The sequence below is a fragment of the Leuresthes tenuis genome, unplaced genomic scaffold (genome assembly GCF_036924035.1).
Source record: "Leuresthes tenuis unplaced genomic scaffold, fLeuTen1.0.hap1 SCAF_12, whole genome shotgun sequence".
In the NCBI taxonomy this organism is placed as follows: Eukaryota; Metazoa; Chordata; class Actinopteri; order Atheriniformes; family Atherinopsidae; genus Leuresthes; species Leuresthes tenuis.
This window is the reverse complement of record NW_027325366.1, coordinates 23,771,158-23,787,227: the sequence shown is the minus strand read 5'-3', so window position 1 is coordinate 23,787,227 and position 16,070 is coordinate 23,771,158. Positions and strand designations below refer to the sequence as shown.

The following is a 16,070-nucleotide window of genomic DNA, read 5'->3' as shown; positions in this document are numbered from 1 at the left end:
CAAAATTTGTAGAGCGAGCTGGTTTTGGACAAGGATACTTTCTCTGACTCTGTCTGATGATATTGCAAATGAAAAACACACTGAGAGCAATACGACTTTTACGTTTCAATCATAAGCTGCAACATAATTTCATGCTTTCAAAACTGGAAAGTTAAACGTTAATAGGTTACCTTCCCATCATCTGGGGTTGAATTTGCTTTCTGAAATATGAGGTGCATACACACCTGTACAAACACTGCACACAATGACGAGGGTGGTGACCTCTTTTTGCATTGTGTTTATGTTTGTAAAGTGAACGATCTTATCCAAGTCTCATCAGTAGGTTCTCTGATTACAGCTCAGATTAAATCACTGTACATAGTACGCTGACAGTCCTGTACATAAAAGCAGAGAAACACAGCTGGTTCCAGCACTACATCTTCTTTCTGATACCTAGACATTGGAGAAGAGAGCTCAACCATGGTAAGATGTGATTTGCTGGTGTAATCCTTAGTGTAGATGGATGTATTTATTTATTTATTTTTTTTATCAATTATGAGATATGCACTATTTGTTCAGATTCAGCTTGAATTTGTCATTAAACTGTGTTATGTAGTATATTCAGTCAAATGGAAATCTATTTCTGATTGCATCAGTCCAAAAGTAGTTGAATCAGATTTTATGCAGCAGAACTGTGGAGAGCAAATAGACCCCTCTATTAATTCAACGGTGTAACTTACTCTCTGCAGCGTGAATGTATCTCCATTCATGTGGGCCAAGCTGGGTCTCAGATTGGCAATGCATGCTGGGAGCTGTATTGCCTGGAACATGGGATTCAACCAGATGGACAGATGCCCTCTGACAAGACTTTTGGAAGAGGAGATGACTCCTTCAACACCTTCTTCAGTGAGACAGGGGCAGGGAAACATGTTCCCAGAGCCATCTTTGTTGATCTGGAACCTACTGTCATTGGTCAGTTTTATAGACAAATTTATACCAGTGTATTACACTAAATGATTGTGTTGGGATTGTTTGTTAGCTGTGTAATAAGTCTTCCATTTAACCAATAAAGAGATATGTCCCCAGAATATAAAACACAGATGACAACAACTTCTTTAGTTTACTTTTTTTCCATTGAGCAAACATTTGAGAACAAAGTTTTTTACTGCATTTCAACTTTAAGATTACTCACTTACTAAATCTTTAAATCTTTTCATCATTCAGATGAGGTGCGTACAGGAACTTACCGTCAGCTCTTCCACCCTGAGCAGCTGATTACAGGAAAGGAGGATGCTGCCAACAACTACGCCCGTGGACACTACACCATCGGCAAAGAGATCATAGATCTCGTTCTCGACAGGACACGCAAGCTGGTGAGAATGAAAGAGCTGAGTGTACATGTTAGCTGGTTACTATGTCAAACTTGTTTTGCATATTATGTCTCTGCCTAAACATACGTGAACTATTCACTTTTCAGGCTGATCAGTGTACTGGCCTGCAGGGTTTCCTCATCTTTCACTCCTTTGGTGGAGGCACTGGCTCTGGTTTCACCTCCTTGCTAATGGAGAGACTCTCTGTTGATTATGGCAAAAAGTCCAAGCTTGAGTTTGCCATCTACCCAGCCCCCCAGGTTTCCACAGCAGTAGTGGAGCCTTACAACTCCATCTTGACAACCCACACCACCTTGGAGCACTCTGACTGTGCATTCATGGTGGACAATGAGGCCATCTATGACATCTGCCGCAGGAACCTTGACATCGAGAGACCAACTTACACTAACCTGAACAGGCTGATTGGCCAGATTGTGTCTTCTATCACAGCCTCACTTCGCTTTGATGGAGCTCTGAATGTTGACCTGACAGAGTTCCAGACCAACTTGGTGCCCTACCCTCGAATCCATTTCCCTCTGGCCACCTATGCCCCAGTCATCTCTGCTGAGAAAGCCTACCATGAGCAGCTGTCTGTGGCTGACATCACCAACACCTGCTTTGAGCCAGCCAATCAGATGGTGAAGTGTGACCCACGCCATGGTAAATACATGGCCTGCTGTCTGCTGTATCGTGGTGATGTGGTGCCCAAAGATGTCAACTCCGCCATCGCAGCCATCAAGACCAAACGCACCATCCAGTTTGTGGATTGGTGCCCCACAGGCTTCAAGGTGGGCATCAACTACCAGCCTCCAACCGTGGTTCCTGGAGGAGACCTGGCCAAGGTGCAGAGAGCTGTGTGCATGCTGAGCAACACCACAGCCATCGCCGAGGCTTGGGCCCGACTTGACCACAAGTTTGACCTCATGTATGCCAAGAGGGCCTTTGTCCACTGGTATGTTGGTGAGGGCATGGAGGAAGGAGAGTTCTCAGAGGCCAGGGAAGATATGGCTGCTCTGGAGAAGGATTATGAAGAGGTGGGCACTGACAGCGTTGGAGAAGATGATGATGGAGAGGAATACTGATTAATGTAAAGTCTTTATTCAAGTAAAAATAAATAGATTTCTTCTTGGTTTTAAAATTGGTCTTTTAGGCTTTTTTTATGTGAGAGAAAATGTATCAAATGTAAAAACATACCAACTAAACTACAATCTGTAGTGAGCAATTCATAACTGCAATGTGGATTGAATTCTAATCATTCTAATCATCTGTTGTGTTGTCATTTAGAAAATTTACATTTGCATTCAGAGGAAAACAGCATGACTTCCCTTTGTTATTTAAAGTTCTTTTCTTTCCTGCTGAGAAACACTGACCACACCCTCTCCTCTGTGCACCTCCCCCCTCTGCAGTATCCTCTTCCATGAGGAATGCAAGTTATGAAAGGGCTTCTATGTCAGTTTCTATATGCCATTCAGCTGTGACTCTATGAGAACGAGAGCGAGAGAAAATAACTTTCGTACTCACTGGTTAGTGTTGTTTGTGTGGCCCACTCTCAGACAGCGGCCTGCAGCCACAATAGGATCTATGTTCACTTACGTATGAATCACAACCATGTGACTCCAACAGGGTTGATCAAAAGCTGCAACCTAAAAAGAGAGCAAAACCATAAGACTAGCCCTGAGATTTGTTTAAAAATGTTTGTTTTTTAATTGTTGTACTTGTTAGTGGTGTATACTGTTTTTCTGTGTTCGGAATTATACAGCAGTACTAAAGCATGACATGCATTTTTTTTTGTCATACTAATATATCATTTGTAATCGCTCTCACAATGCTCTTCTATCATTAAAGCACCACTTCTTTTTAATTCAATGACCAGAATAAAGCATTTTTCTTTTGTCTGGATCTGTTGGGTGGGATTATTCATTTAAAGATTAAATGCAGTCATGAAGTGGGGTGGGTGAGTGTGTGGGTGCAGCAGCAACCAAGATGCATAATAATGAGCCTGCTCCCAGTCCTTATACATTTGTTGAAAATGTATGGAGGTTGATGATTTGCATTTTGCTGAATTGATAAATTCATACATACATAGCTACTGCACCACTGATCTATTACCCTGTTAACTCTGGAAATCTGTGTAGAGTTTTACTAAAAAAACAGTCACACTATGAAAAAAAGAGTACAAAGGCTTTAAAGGGCATGAAATAATGTCACTTTGGACTCTTAGGGGTTTCAGATAAAACAGACAGACAAAGTAGAAATGTATTAGGGTGGATACAATGACAGGCAGTATAGGGACTTCCCTCTTTTTTTTCCAAAATGCTCTTCCGTCCCGCCAATAGACTATGCAGCTGCTTTCTGTGGTTTTCTGCCCGCCCCTTCACATCCGTGTCTATATAACCTTCGGCTCTTCCTTTCCTCTGCACTTCTTTCTTGTGTCTGACTCCTCAACGTCGTCGAAGGACAAGCAGACAAAATGGTGAGTAACAGCTTGGGTGATGACGTAGGCTTGAAATGTCCATTCTCTTTTGTATCCTGCCTCTCTTTTGTGGCTCAGCACTACATGGGTTTTATATCTGGGTCTCTGTAATGCACATTAGCCCTCTGCTGGAGCAAAAGCTACCGGCACAAAAGCAGCTTTGTCATACTATGCAGTAAGGAGTTTAAGCTGAATTGACGTAATTAAACTTTTCGCGGCATGTCTGTTGAGAATTCAGGGTGAGGCATGCAGTGCAGATGCTAAAGAGGAGAGGAAGACCAGTCATTTCTGAAGTCTTGGATGATCCTGGTCAGATGGAAAATAGTAAAAGATGCACAGCTTTCTTATCAGATTTGTCTAATATACATTTAGTAATAAAATAGGAAACCTATCGAACTGAAGGTAAAAACGTTCTTTAAGAATTAGTTTTCTTAAGTCAGAGGGACTGAATACATAGTCATCGTGGCAGTGGGGGGATGGAATAAAAAGTACAGACAAAAGAGGAGTGGTCTAGTCTGCAGTATGAGTTAGGCGGCAGCCATTTTGTTAGGTTTTTGGTTTGTGAGAGAGCGAGAGAGAGACATCTCTGAGTGTTACATGGCACTACAGTGCACAGCTGGACAGGATGGGGGAGGAAAGAGGCCCAGAAGGGGAGGGGATGAGGAAAGGGCGGACACACAGGATGGGGGGGTGGGGGGAGAGTTTCCCATCTTCTTGGGGCATGGCCTTCCTGTCTGCCAGACCTTTTTTTTTTTTCTCAACCATTCTCCTTGGTGCACAAAGAGATTTTTCAAATACATTTCATCTACAGTCTTTCGATCGAAAGCCTGCTGTTTCAGAATCTACTGTGTGCTCATGAAAGCTTCAACAATTTGTTCTGACATACAGTTTTGAGAATTTACAAGACATCTTAGCTGTGTGAAGACTTTATGACAAAGACTGACCTCATTTTTGGACTACAAAGATGACCCATACCCATCTGTAGAATCTTAAGTGTTCATACTATGACCTCAAAGCAATCAGAATTTAAGCAGGCATTACCTCAATTGAAAATAGAAAACCTGAATGATAAATGTGCGCTTTATCTCACAAAATAGAACTTGTCAGGCTCCTTTTACCTAACCTTTTTTCGTCTTCTTTTTCAGCGTGAGTGTATTTCTATGCACGTTGGCCAGGCTGGAGCCCAAATGGGCAATGCATGCTGGGAGCTGTACTGCCTGGAACATGGGATTCAGCCAGATGGACAGATGCCCTCTGACAAAACGATTGGCGGAGGAGATGACTCCTTCAACACCTTCTTCAGTGAGACCGGGGCAGGGAAGCATGTTCCCAGAGCCATCTTTGTTGATCTGGAACCTACTGTCATTGGTCAGTCTCTAAATGAATGAGAAATTGCCTATTAATCTGGTACATTTTGAATAAGTTGTATATATATTATTTATTTATTACTTTTTAACTATCCATTTTATAGATGAGGTGCGTACAGGAACTTACCGTCAGCTCTTCCACCCTGAGCAGCTGATTACAGGAAAGGAGGATGCTGCCAACAACTACGCCCGTGGACACTACACCATCGGCAAAGAGATCATAGATCTTGTTCTCGACAGGACACGCAAGCTGGTGAGAGTTTGGTCACATTAGTTCGCTTGACACGCTTAACACTGAACACAATTTTGAGTACTCTGGGAAGAATTACTGGCTGATTTGTACAAGTATCAACGAACTTTAGAGGCATCTGTGGCTACAGCTGCATTTCAACTAATTAAAGCTAATTGTCTTTTCAGGCTGATCAGTGTACTGGCCTGCAGGGTTTCCTCATCTTTCACTCCTTTGGTGGAGGCACTGGCTCTGGTTTCACCTCCTTGCTAATGGAGAGACTCTCTGTTGATTATGGCAAAAAGTCCAAGCTTGAATTTGCCGTCTACCCAGCCCCCCAGGTTTCCACAGCAGTAGTGGAGCCTTACAACTCCATCTTGACAACCCACACCACCTTGGAGCACTCCGACTGTGCATTCATGGTGGACAATGAGGCCATCTATGACATCTGCCGCAGGAACCTTGACATCGAGAGACCAACTTACACTAACCTGAACAGGCTGATTGGCCAGATTGTGTCTTCTATCACAGCCTCACTTCGCTTTGATGGAGCTCTGAACGTTGACCTGACAGAGTTCCAGACCAACTTGGTGCCCTACCCTCGAATCCATTTCCCTCTGGCCACCTATGCCCCAGTCATCTCTGCTGAGAAAGCCTACCATGAGCAGCTGTCTGTGGCTGACATCACCAACGCCTGCTTTGAGCCAGCCAATCAGATGGTGAAGTGTGACCCACGCCATGGTAAATACATGGCCTGCTGTCTGCTGTATCGTGGTGATGTGGTGCCCAAAGATGTCAACTCCGCCATCGCAGCCATCAAGACCAAACGCACCATCCAGTTTGTGGACTGGTGCCCCACAGGCTTCAAGGTGGGCATCAACTACCAGCCTCCAACCGTGGTTCCTGGAGGAGACCTGGCCAAGGTGCAGAGAGCTGTGTGCATGCTGAGCAACACCACAGCCATCGCCGAGGCTTGGGCCCGACTTGACCACAAGTTTGACCTCATGTATGCCAAGAGGGCCTTTGTCCACTGGTATGTTGGTGAGGGCATGGAGGAAGGAGAGTTCTCAGAGGCCAGGGAAGATATGGCTGCTCTGGAGAAGGATTATGAAGAGGTGGGCACTGACAGCGTTGGAGAGGAGGATGAGGAAGGAGAGGAGTATTAAGGGCTCCAACATCACCATGCATTCCAAATGTTGTTCTGAACATAACACATTCCCAGCAACATTCTAAAAAAAAAAACATCTGGTGATATGTCCGTATCAATAAAGGTTTGAAGGAACATGAGATGATTTTCTTGAACTGTCCTTCTTTTATATAGTGACTCATTTGGATAATATTAGACTTACTCAAACAAGCAAATACACAAAATGTTATGTTTAAACCTTTATAACTGACACACTATACATGACTGCCAGACAGGAAAATGGAAACATTTTAGCAGCATTATTCTTACAAGTACTCAATCGTGTCCAAATTTATATTTCAGCCGTATTTTTGTGGGTAATAAATTGCAAACTATAGATATTGGCAATTAATACATATTTTTTAGATTTAGGATTGGGTTGCTGCAACTTCAGCGCTTTTCAAAGGGAAATCTCAGTTCCCCTTTGCCAGTTTCATGTATTTTTGAGTGTCCTCGAGGTAAATAGGTCTGTTTCCTAAAGTTGCTTCTCTTCCACCCAGGAGATGGCAGCAATGTGACCAGTGAGTAACGTGAAGTGAGCTGAATTTATCAGCTTATTCAATAACTTGTAAGGGAATTGAAATGATGATAATGCCACGCTGTTAATGGGTTAGATCTATGTATCCATATGCTGAAATTGCGATCAAAATTTCATTTAAATTTGAGCAAAAATGGTTATTCTATTGCGACTGAATAATCCACTATGTAGGCTAATTCTAAATACAATGGTGAATGTAATAACAATGGTAGTGAATGCCATTCATTATATAATGGTGCATTATATAGCCATAAGTGTTAGTATGTAATAGAGAATTGCGTTTTATAAAGTCGCCCTATAGTCATGATAGAGCAGTAAGAGAGAAAAAGAAATACTCAAACTTAGCGATTTATTTCAGCACTACAATGGCTACGAAAGACTACCGTAATGACCTAAATGAAAAACTGTTATTGATAGAAATGTTGCATTAGCAATGGATGGTTAAAGTCGTTGGTTTCAATTGTTAAATCTCAGAGAACATTGTCACGGCGCAACAAGCAGACGCTAAGCAGGGCGGGTCTGGTGACGTTTCCAAACACTGGCATGTTCTAGACGTTCTATTTTTTTCTGTCTGTTCACACTGACGTAGCGCGTGCAGTTTAGACCAACGGCTGCGCTCAGCGTAAACTGGCCTAACTGTCTGCATGTTTTTGTGCTGGGAAACACCGGTGTACGCCGCAGAGGCATAACTGCACCAGTGAGTGATAGTGTGTTGTTGAAGACAACATTGGTGTCGGGACGGTGGAGAGGCTGACGAAACGTGGGGGGTGGCTGCGCGCTTGTCTCGAAGAGAGCATTTTCCAGAGGCAAACGCAACAAATCCACTTTTATCCCAAACCTTCGGACAGACGGCTAAACTGCTTAGTGATTGGGCCAAAAGAGTCGAACGGTAGGTTCCGAGCTTTGGCTATTACTAACAAGTCATGGCTACCCTGCTAATAGACTGCCACTGCAGTTTATTGACTTTGCCATCACAACTTTACCATAATAGGAAATGTTCCTTCAAATTTCCAAATAATGCCAACTGTGCCCTAATGTTAAGGGTACACACTTTAATAGCACAGCACCTGTGCTTCCAAGTACATCTGCCGTGTTTAAGCGTGTATAGGCCTACCGTCATGTCAGCAGCAGTTGTCAGATGCCTCAGTACTAGAAATAACGCTGTAATAATACTTGTGTGAGTGCATGGCTGTTCTCGAGGGGACTCAGAAAGTTAAGTTTAGCTGTTTTGCCTCAGTTTGGAAGCCCCCCTTCAACTGTTGCAGGCTACTAATGAGACTGGCATGATGGCGAACGTGTTGTCTGTGGCTATTATAGAATTGCTGACGATACTGAGGTCTTGAACAAGCCTTTGTCCTTTAGATAAATTATGCAAAGTCTTAAAATGACTAGCCTCATTCGAGATTAGGTGAAATCCGCCAATAAACGTTTGTTTTTACTGTTTACATATGTACTGTGTACATATGTTATATAAATGTGACTAATGATTATAGTAAAAAAAAAAAAAAAAAAAACTCCAATCACAGTTAAGTTTAGTTATCTCAGTAAGTCTTACAAAACATCGAAACATCAAAAGGACGCATTAAACATTATCTCATGATACTGGGATGAATTAACATTTATGTGTCTGACATTCTAAGTAAGATATGGTTTAAAAATGGTCATATTTCACCTGTGTTCCCAGCTGCATTCTTTATCAGTTCTTGTTCTTTACCTTGTGTGGCTTTAGAGGAATACCACAGATTACAAGTCTTTCTTTTTGTCTAGAGTGACATTATCTAAGTGATGCACACCTATGCAGATTGGGGCTGAGTGTATGATTATATTTCAGGGTAGTGTACTGAGCAGTGACGGGGGGAGACATGGTGGACTACTATAAAATCCTCGGTGTGTCCAGAACAGCCTCGCAAGATGACATCAAGAAAGCGTGAGTATCGCAAGATTAGTTAAAGTCCCAGGAATAGCAAGTAAACAGAAAAAATAAATACTTCTTTCAGTACAAGATCCATTTTAAGTGTTGCTTGCTATAACATTTGAGTGGACTTGTTTTTATCATAGTTTTGTGTTTTCTTCTTCTTCTTAAGAATGACAATGGCCGTTTTAACAAAAAGACAAGACTCAAATCAATTGTTTGTGCTGTGTGTATATAATATCTGTTAATCTGATATAATCTCCAAGTAAATCCATTTAGAAAAGAGGCGTCAATAACTGGTATGAAATATATGAATCTCTGAAAACCATGGAGAAGTATGTTATTTCTTTTTTCCGTTTCTCCTCTGGGCTGTGCTTGTTGTTTTTCCAAAGAAAGCTTGGTATAAAAAGTATTGATACTCTATTTGTATTTGGTTGTATGTCTGGTGTAAACGTTTGTTGGTGTCTTTGGGTGTGAAGGTACCGAAAACTGGCCTTGAAATGGCATCCAGACAAAAACCCAGACAACAAGGACGAGGCAGAAAGAAAGTTCAAAGAGCTTGCTGAGGCCTATGAAGTCCTGTCTGACAGTATGTATCAACAAATGACAGACTATAAGACACGACATGAGATTGTGAACGTTTGAATCACAGATTTGGACAGAATTGATACTCTGTATATTTAATATTTGTATGAAAAAAAACAAAAACGAACCTATATTGATTCTTGTGGTGCCTCTTCCTTTTAACAGAGAGCAAACGCAACGAGTATGACAAATTTGGCAGTGACAGAGTGCGACACACAGGCAAGTAAAAGCATACTGAGGCTACATGTGAAAAGACTAATGAAAAGTGGTCACCTCTAACAGATGGAAGTTAAAACTGATAGTATGTGAAGGTTGGATTTCTATCCTCATTGTTGTGTTGCTGCAGCACTCTCTTTCTTCCCAGTTCTCTCCTTATTTCGCTCACGGCCCTTACATCTTCATCTCCCAGGTTCCTCCAGCTCAGACTTCTCACCAGATTTCCCAGGATTTACCTTCACATTCCGCAGCCCAGACGAGGTGTTCAGGGAGTTTTTTGGTGGGCAGGATCCCTTTGCTAGCCTTTTTGGTATGTCGAGCACAACACCAAACTGTTCCTCTGACTAACTGACTGGAATCAGTGTCATTTTTATTACATTAAGATTGGAAATATTTTTTGCTCGTCGTCACTCTTGTCTCTTACATAATTCACAGTTCCATTTACTCATTTTCACATCCTTACATGACTTTCCTTCCCTCGTTCAGATGACTTCTCATCGTTCGGAGGTTCATCCTCTCGCCTTGGCCCCAGCCGATTCTTCTCTTTCCCTTCAGCTGGAGGTAAACAGTTACTTGCTGGAAGAAACGTGTCACATCGACAGCGATCCTGTTGAGATCAAACCGCGGATGCATCCTAGAATTGACGCTTAACATTTCATAATCTTTTAATCAGTCCTAGTTTTAGCAGTTTTTGCAACACAATGGAGTTGTTGGTAAAAGTAAGAATAGGTGAAAGCTGAACCGGAGTGTCAAACAATATTTTCAGGTAGTTTAACTGATCAAGTTGGGTAATGTTATAGTAAAAAAATATATTAGAAAGTTAGAATATTTGTTTAATTTTGCCCTGCCCAAATTCCCACTTTCTGTTTCTGTAATAGCGTGCCGGTGGTGTTCTGTTCACACAGACCGAGGGTCTGCAGAGATGTGTGACACTTACACTACCGTTCAAAAGTTTGGGGTCACCCAGACAATTTTGTGTTTTCCATGAAAACTCACACTTTTATTTATCAAATGGGTTGCAAAATTATAGTCAAGGCATTGACAATATTCAGTTTTATTTGAAATATTAATTTTGTTCTTCAAACTTTGCTTTCATCAAATAATGCGGCATTTGTAGCAATTACAGCATTGCAGACCTTTTGCATTCTCGCTGTTAATTTGTTGAGGTAATCTGTAGAAATGTACACAATTAACACAATGTACCATTAGAAGACTGGAGTGAAATGGGCCTCCATACACCTATGTAGATATTTGATTAAAAACCAGATTTTTCCACCCAGAATAGTCATTTACCACATTAACCATGTATAGAGTGTATTTCTGATGCATTTAATGTTATCTTCATTGTAAAAAAAAGTGCTTTTCTTTGAAAAATAAGGAAATTTCTAAGTGACCCCAAACTTTTGATCGATAGTGTACATCTATCCTCTCCTCTGTACACTGATTGTCTGCCTTTCTGCAGTTGAGTTCGCCTCTTTCTCTTCCTCTTTCGGTGGTCTGGACGGGATGGACAGCATGGGTGGAGGGATGGGTAACTTCAAATCTGTTTCTACTTCCACTCGCATCCTAAATGGCAAACGCACCACCACCAAGAAGTACGTGATATCTTCCCTAAAGAAAGTCGTCCAAACAAAGAAATATTTAACAAAGAAATGAGGCCTCAACTTGTTAGATTGTACAGTTTTGCTCAAATTGCCACAAAGGGTTCGAGGCATTTTGCATGCGAATGTCATAAATGAGTTTGTGGAAAATGTATGTTTTCTTGCCGAGTGTTTGAGTAATTTCCCTAATTTTTGAAAAGCTAAAAAGTAAATGGAGGCTTTTCAATACTTAACAGTCATCTTTGTTATTGTCTTGCCCGCAGAATCAAGGAGAACGGGCAGGAAAGAATTGAGGTAGAGGAGGACGGGGTGTTAAAGAGTGTCTTAATAAACGGTAAGTTGTCACACACTAAATTTTGGTGAGCAATTGAAAGATAAGGCAATTCACTTCAATTTATTTATATAGTGCCAGTTTGCAACGTGTCTCATCTAAATGCTCCCCAAACAGCAAATAAAGAAGTCTATTTCATTCCAGTTCATTGTAATCCAATTACAACAACATTTCTACAGTTCAAGTGCTTCCACAAAAGACCAGATACACTTTGAGGATCAAAATTTACTTTCACATATTTATGTTTTCGGTTAAAACAGAAGCTGGGAGACTTCCTGGCTCCACAAAATCCTAGTCTGCTCTGATTGGTCAAGTCCACTGGCCTGAACTGGCTTTACTAATTATTCTCCAGCTTCTCTGTTTTTTTTGTGCACATGATACAAGTTTTATCTCAACACTTTCTACCAGAAAAAGCTCACTAACATGAAGTTAACACATTAAAAGAGTCTTTTTTAACCTCTAAACACAATACATTCTTAAACCTTACCATCCTTGTTGCCATAGAAAACACAAGAATTTGTTTGAATAAAAGTTTTAGGCATTTTACTGTGTTTTAAAGTGACAGCTTCACTATACATAACTGATGTCTGTCATGGTTAAATATTTCTGCATGTATGTGCATCTGTTGCTACATGTCGATTGTGCACAAACGCGCCTGTGTTGCTGTGTGTGTTTTTCCCAGGTGTGGAAGATGAAATGGCCCTCGCTCTGGAGCTTAGCCGGAGAGAGGAACAGCCCCATCCGTCCCCTCAGAAGCCACAAATCCAAACCAGGTCACCTGCTGAGTCTGACAAGTACCGGAGCAGCCCTTACTCTGCTGCACAGCGGTCATTTAGCTCCGCCCCATACTACCATTACGGGGTTGCAGGAGGCAGCGAGGATGAGGAGGACGACGAAGAACTTCAGATGGCTTTGGCATGCAGCCTGTCAGAAATGGAAGCCCAGCAGAGAGCTGCTGCTACCGACTGCATATCAGGTGCTGGGGGCGGGGGCAGAGCCAAGAGTGCCGAAACTAAGGGGAATAGAAGAGGCGAGGTGGTAAAGGGAAGACATTTAAACTTGCCTAAAAGTGAAGGAGCTGTTGAAGGGGAGAAAGATGATGAGGGACAGTTTGAAATGGGTTCGAAGCCTGCAGATAAATGTGAAGTGGAGAGAAATGTACCCAGGGAGGCGAGCTTCTCTCCTGAGTCACTCGCAACTGCCAACACAACACTGCCAAGCCACTGTTGCGAAGAGAGAGTCAAACCTGAGATCAGAAACTGCGATTGCAGTGTGAAAAAGAAAAAGAAATGTAGGTGTGCTGTGTGCTAATGCAGTGTCTGTGTGTGAGTATTTGGGATGCCTTATCATACCTTCTCTCCTCTCAGAGTGAGCCAGTAGCCAGACTCTTATGCGATTGGTTGAATCTTTAATGATGTCTCAGCGCTCCTAACATTTCTTACTGGTGCTTTTTTTTTTTTTTGATAGACAGCCAAGATATTTCCACCTATCTGCCTATATAATTTCAAAGTGTTTTGTTTCATAGATACATAGCTACACAGAGGACTTATTCAGAATGTACATAAATGTGCCAAATATTCCATCGACTGAGTGGGGTGGGATTTACTCAACCAGTGTGAAGGGTACGGTCTTTTATGAGGACCAATTTGGCTTTTAAATAAAGCTTGAAATGGCTTTTAAGGGTCATAATTTAGTTTCAGGATGAAGATCAGGAGTAGATTAGAGGTAGGTAAGTGGTTTGTGTCAGGCATCATGTTGTGACAAGGGAATGCATTAAATCAGTGCAATGTGTGTGTGTGTGTGTGTGTGTGTGTGCAGTTATCTTTGTGTGTCTGTTTGTGTTTGGGTCAGCTGGGACCTTGCCATAGAATTTTCTCATTTAGACTCCCTGGCAAACAGAATGTAACCAAACTGCGTGACGCGCAACAATTGATTGATTAAAAGTAGGGCACAGAAGTTTCTTTGATGATCGTCAGTAGGGATCAGAAAAGACCTACGTTTACTGGTCAACTGATAAATATTTCTAAAGAATGTACCGCATAGAACAACTGCGTGAAGCACACTCAAACCTACTTTATAGATACTCTGAGGCAGAAACATTCACATGCTGGAGGTAGCTTGGAATTGTTCTGAAGTTGCAGTTTTGAGGATTTACATCAGGACAATCATGTACATTTGATCTCAGTACACTTTCTCTAACATGACTACCTGTGAATTGAAACCTAATTTAAGTCTTTCGGTGCGCATGCACGTTCTAACTGTGTCGCTGTTGGCCACACTGAACTTACAAGTGCAAAGACGCCAACTTGGACAAACAAATGCACAAGAACTATCGAGTTCTTTTTGGATTCTTATATCTCTGTTATCCTCAAGCTCCTCATCAGTGGCTTTTGTGGTGCGTTTCGCTGCTTTTAAATGAAGACACTTGCAGGAGTTGCACCATGTGATTGTGATAGTCATATGATGGTTCGAGTTTTAACAATCAAGCAGTTTCAGTAGAATAGTAGAACTACAGTCACCACTTTTCTTTCAACATTTGTTTAAGCGGGTCTCACAAAAATGTTGACCCCCCCCCCCATCAGTGGCAACTTCAGTTGCCTTAGATGCATCATTTCTGTCTTTAATATATTAGAATAAACTGATATAGATTTGAACAAATAGACTATATTTTCATTTCATATTTTGATGTCATATCTCCAGTTACGGACTCAGCTGAGTTGGTCTAAACTCTCAGTGAGCGTTCCTACTTTTGCACTGAAGCTGAGGCATTGTTTACAAAGCCGTAAGAATTGTAGGTTGAAAAGTATCCATGTGATGGAGTTATACGGGGACAAAAAAAATTGATTTGTGTATGTGGGGGAGAGAACGGCGCTTTGCGGTGCTTTGGGATAAAACCCTAAACTTGCCTTGGCTCAGAGCTCTAATCAGGCAGAAGTGTTATTAGTGTAACACTAACGGCTGCTAATGGGTTTGCTGCTGAATCTTTGTGCATAGAAATCTTCAGTGAAAAGAAACTTACGTTGGTGCCAGGACACAGACTTGTTCAAATTAATTACTACCAGTAACGTGTGTTGAAAAAATACTTTTTCAGCATCTCAGTGCAGGCGGTGTCCCTTGACCCTCTCTTGTGTGTATGCTGCTCATGCAGCAGTAACTCCATTTGTTTGTAATATATATCGGCACATTTTGGGAGTGCCTGGTTTGTTTTTACGTCACACAAGTTCATCTTTCACCTGAAAGTATAATTATCGCTGATAAAATTAGAGCAAAATGGATTCTTTTTCACCACGAACCATCGATCATCCTTCCTCCTCAGTTAGAAGGAGGCCAATCAATTCTCTTCGAAATACATTACACCTTGTGTTATTTGTACTATTATTTGTACTATGTTGCAGTGCCATGTGTTAATGTTCTTTTCAGATTGTTGAACCAGAAGTAACAAATAAAGTTTGCGCCAAAAGACGAGTTGGGATTATTTTTTTTTCTCAATATAGCAGTAACAGTCATGTATTTCCCATTATTTATTTAAACTAATATGTGTAAATGATATACTGTATCTAACACTAGCACGGCTACCAAAAGGTGAGCTCTTATCTAGTGACAATGTTATACCGATCTGTTGCTCTCATTTCCACCTCAAATAGACATTTTCTTTCTATGTTTTTCAGATGCGTGTGTAAGGAACTTTTTTTTTATCTAGTATCACACTAACGGACCATAAGTTGGACTTTTTGTCTTACACTTCCTGCTTCCTGTTTCAGACTCAGACTTCAAGGCCTTCACAAGCTAACCTGATGGGCTCATGCTGCTCTGTGCCCTTAAGCCCAGCCTGGAGGTAAAGAACGAGCTTGAATCTGAGGCATCCAGAACGCTGAACATTGCTTTCAACCAACTCCATGTAGATAACAGATCACATGATGCCCGTTTGCAAAAGTGATGAAGTGTAACATCTCTGTGTGAAATCTGTTTTCACAGGTCAAAGATCAATTCCCTAAGATGCACTTTCTCCGTCAGCCCCCCCCCCCTCATGGCTCCTACCTGCTGAACGACACTTAAAGAAATGTGTATTTATTATGAATGCGTGTGTCTGTGTGTATATGTATGTCGCTCAATGTGGAGCAAAAGACTGGAAACTTTATATTTTGAAGGTCAAGGAAAGAGTTCTAATCATCTGCATTAAAAAAATTTGAAAGAAATTTTAGCTTTTTTTTTTTTTTTTTTCTGGAAAAAAAGTGCAGAAGTTGCAGTTTTTGCATATGAGATGGGAAGCTAAATGGATCCAC

General features: G+C 41.4%; 3 protein-coding genes across 4 annotated transcripts; all 3 read left to right on the top strand.

The window, feature by feature from the left end:
* The first annotated feature begins 444 nt into the window (after nt 1-444).
* On the top strand, nt 445-3,210 carry LOC140319544 (tubulin alpha chain-like). The gene is made up of 4 exons (XM_072397214.1): nt 445-462; nt 729-951; nt 1,204-1,352; nt 1,457-3,210. The coding sequence occupies exons 1-4, from the start codon at nt 460-462 to the stop codon at nt 2,429-2,431; spliced, it is 1,350 nt and encodes a 449-aa protein (XP_072253315.1). The 5' UTR covers nt 445-459; the 3' UTR covers nt 2,432-3,210.
* Nucleotides 3,211-3,710: 500 nt separating this feature from the next.
* LOC140319542 (tubulin alpha chain) lies at nt 3,711-6,702 on the top strand. Its single transcript, XM_072397211.1, has 4 exons — nt 3,711-3,822; nt 4,968-5,190; nt 5,294-5,442; nt 5,607-6,702. The coding sequence occupies exons 1-4, from the start codon at nt 3,820-3,822 to the stop codon at nt 6,582-6,584; spliced, it is 1,353 nt and encodes a 450-aa protein (XP_072253312.1). The 5' UTR covers nt 3,711-3,819; the 3' UTR covers nt 6,585-6,702.
* A 1,009-nt stretch (nt 6,703-7,711) lies between these two features.
* On the top strand, nt 7,712-15,983 carry dnajb2 (DnaJ heat shock protein family (Hsp40) member B2). Of its 2 annotated transcripts, XM_072397213.1 has the most exons (11): nt 7,716-8,031; nt 8,974-9,069; nt 9,534-9,643; nt 9,805-9,858; nt 10,049-10,165; nt 10,342-10,416; nt 11,318-11,450; nt 11,720-11,790; nt 12,470-12,763; nt 15,549-15,622; nt 15,763-15,983. In XM_072397213.1, exons 2-10 carry the CDS (start codon nt 9,005-9,007, stop codon nt 15,575-15,577), a joined length of 948 nt encoding a protein of 315 aa, XP_072253314.1. In that variant the 5' UTR covers nt 7,716-8,031; nt 8,974-9,004; the 3' UTR covers nt 15,578-15,622; nt 15,763-15,983. The 2 variants fall into 2 exon arrangements, with proteins under 2 accessions (XP_072253313.1, XP_072253314.1); XM_072397212.1 differs by lacking the exons at nt 15,549-15,622; nt 15,763-15,983 and having other exon boundaries at nt 7,712-8,031; nt 12,470-15,522.
* Nucleotides 15,984-16,070: the final 87 nt, after the last annotated feature.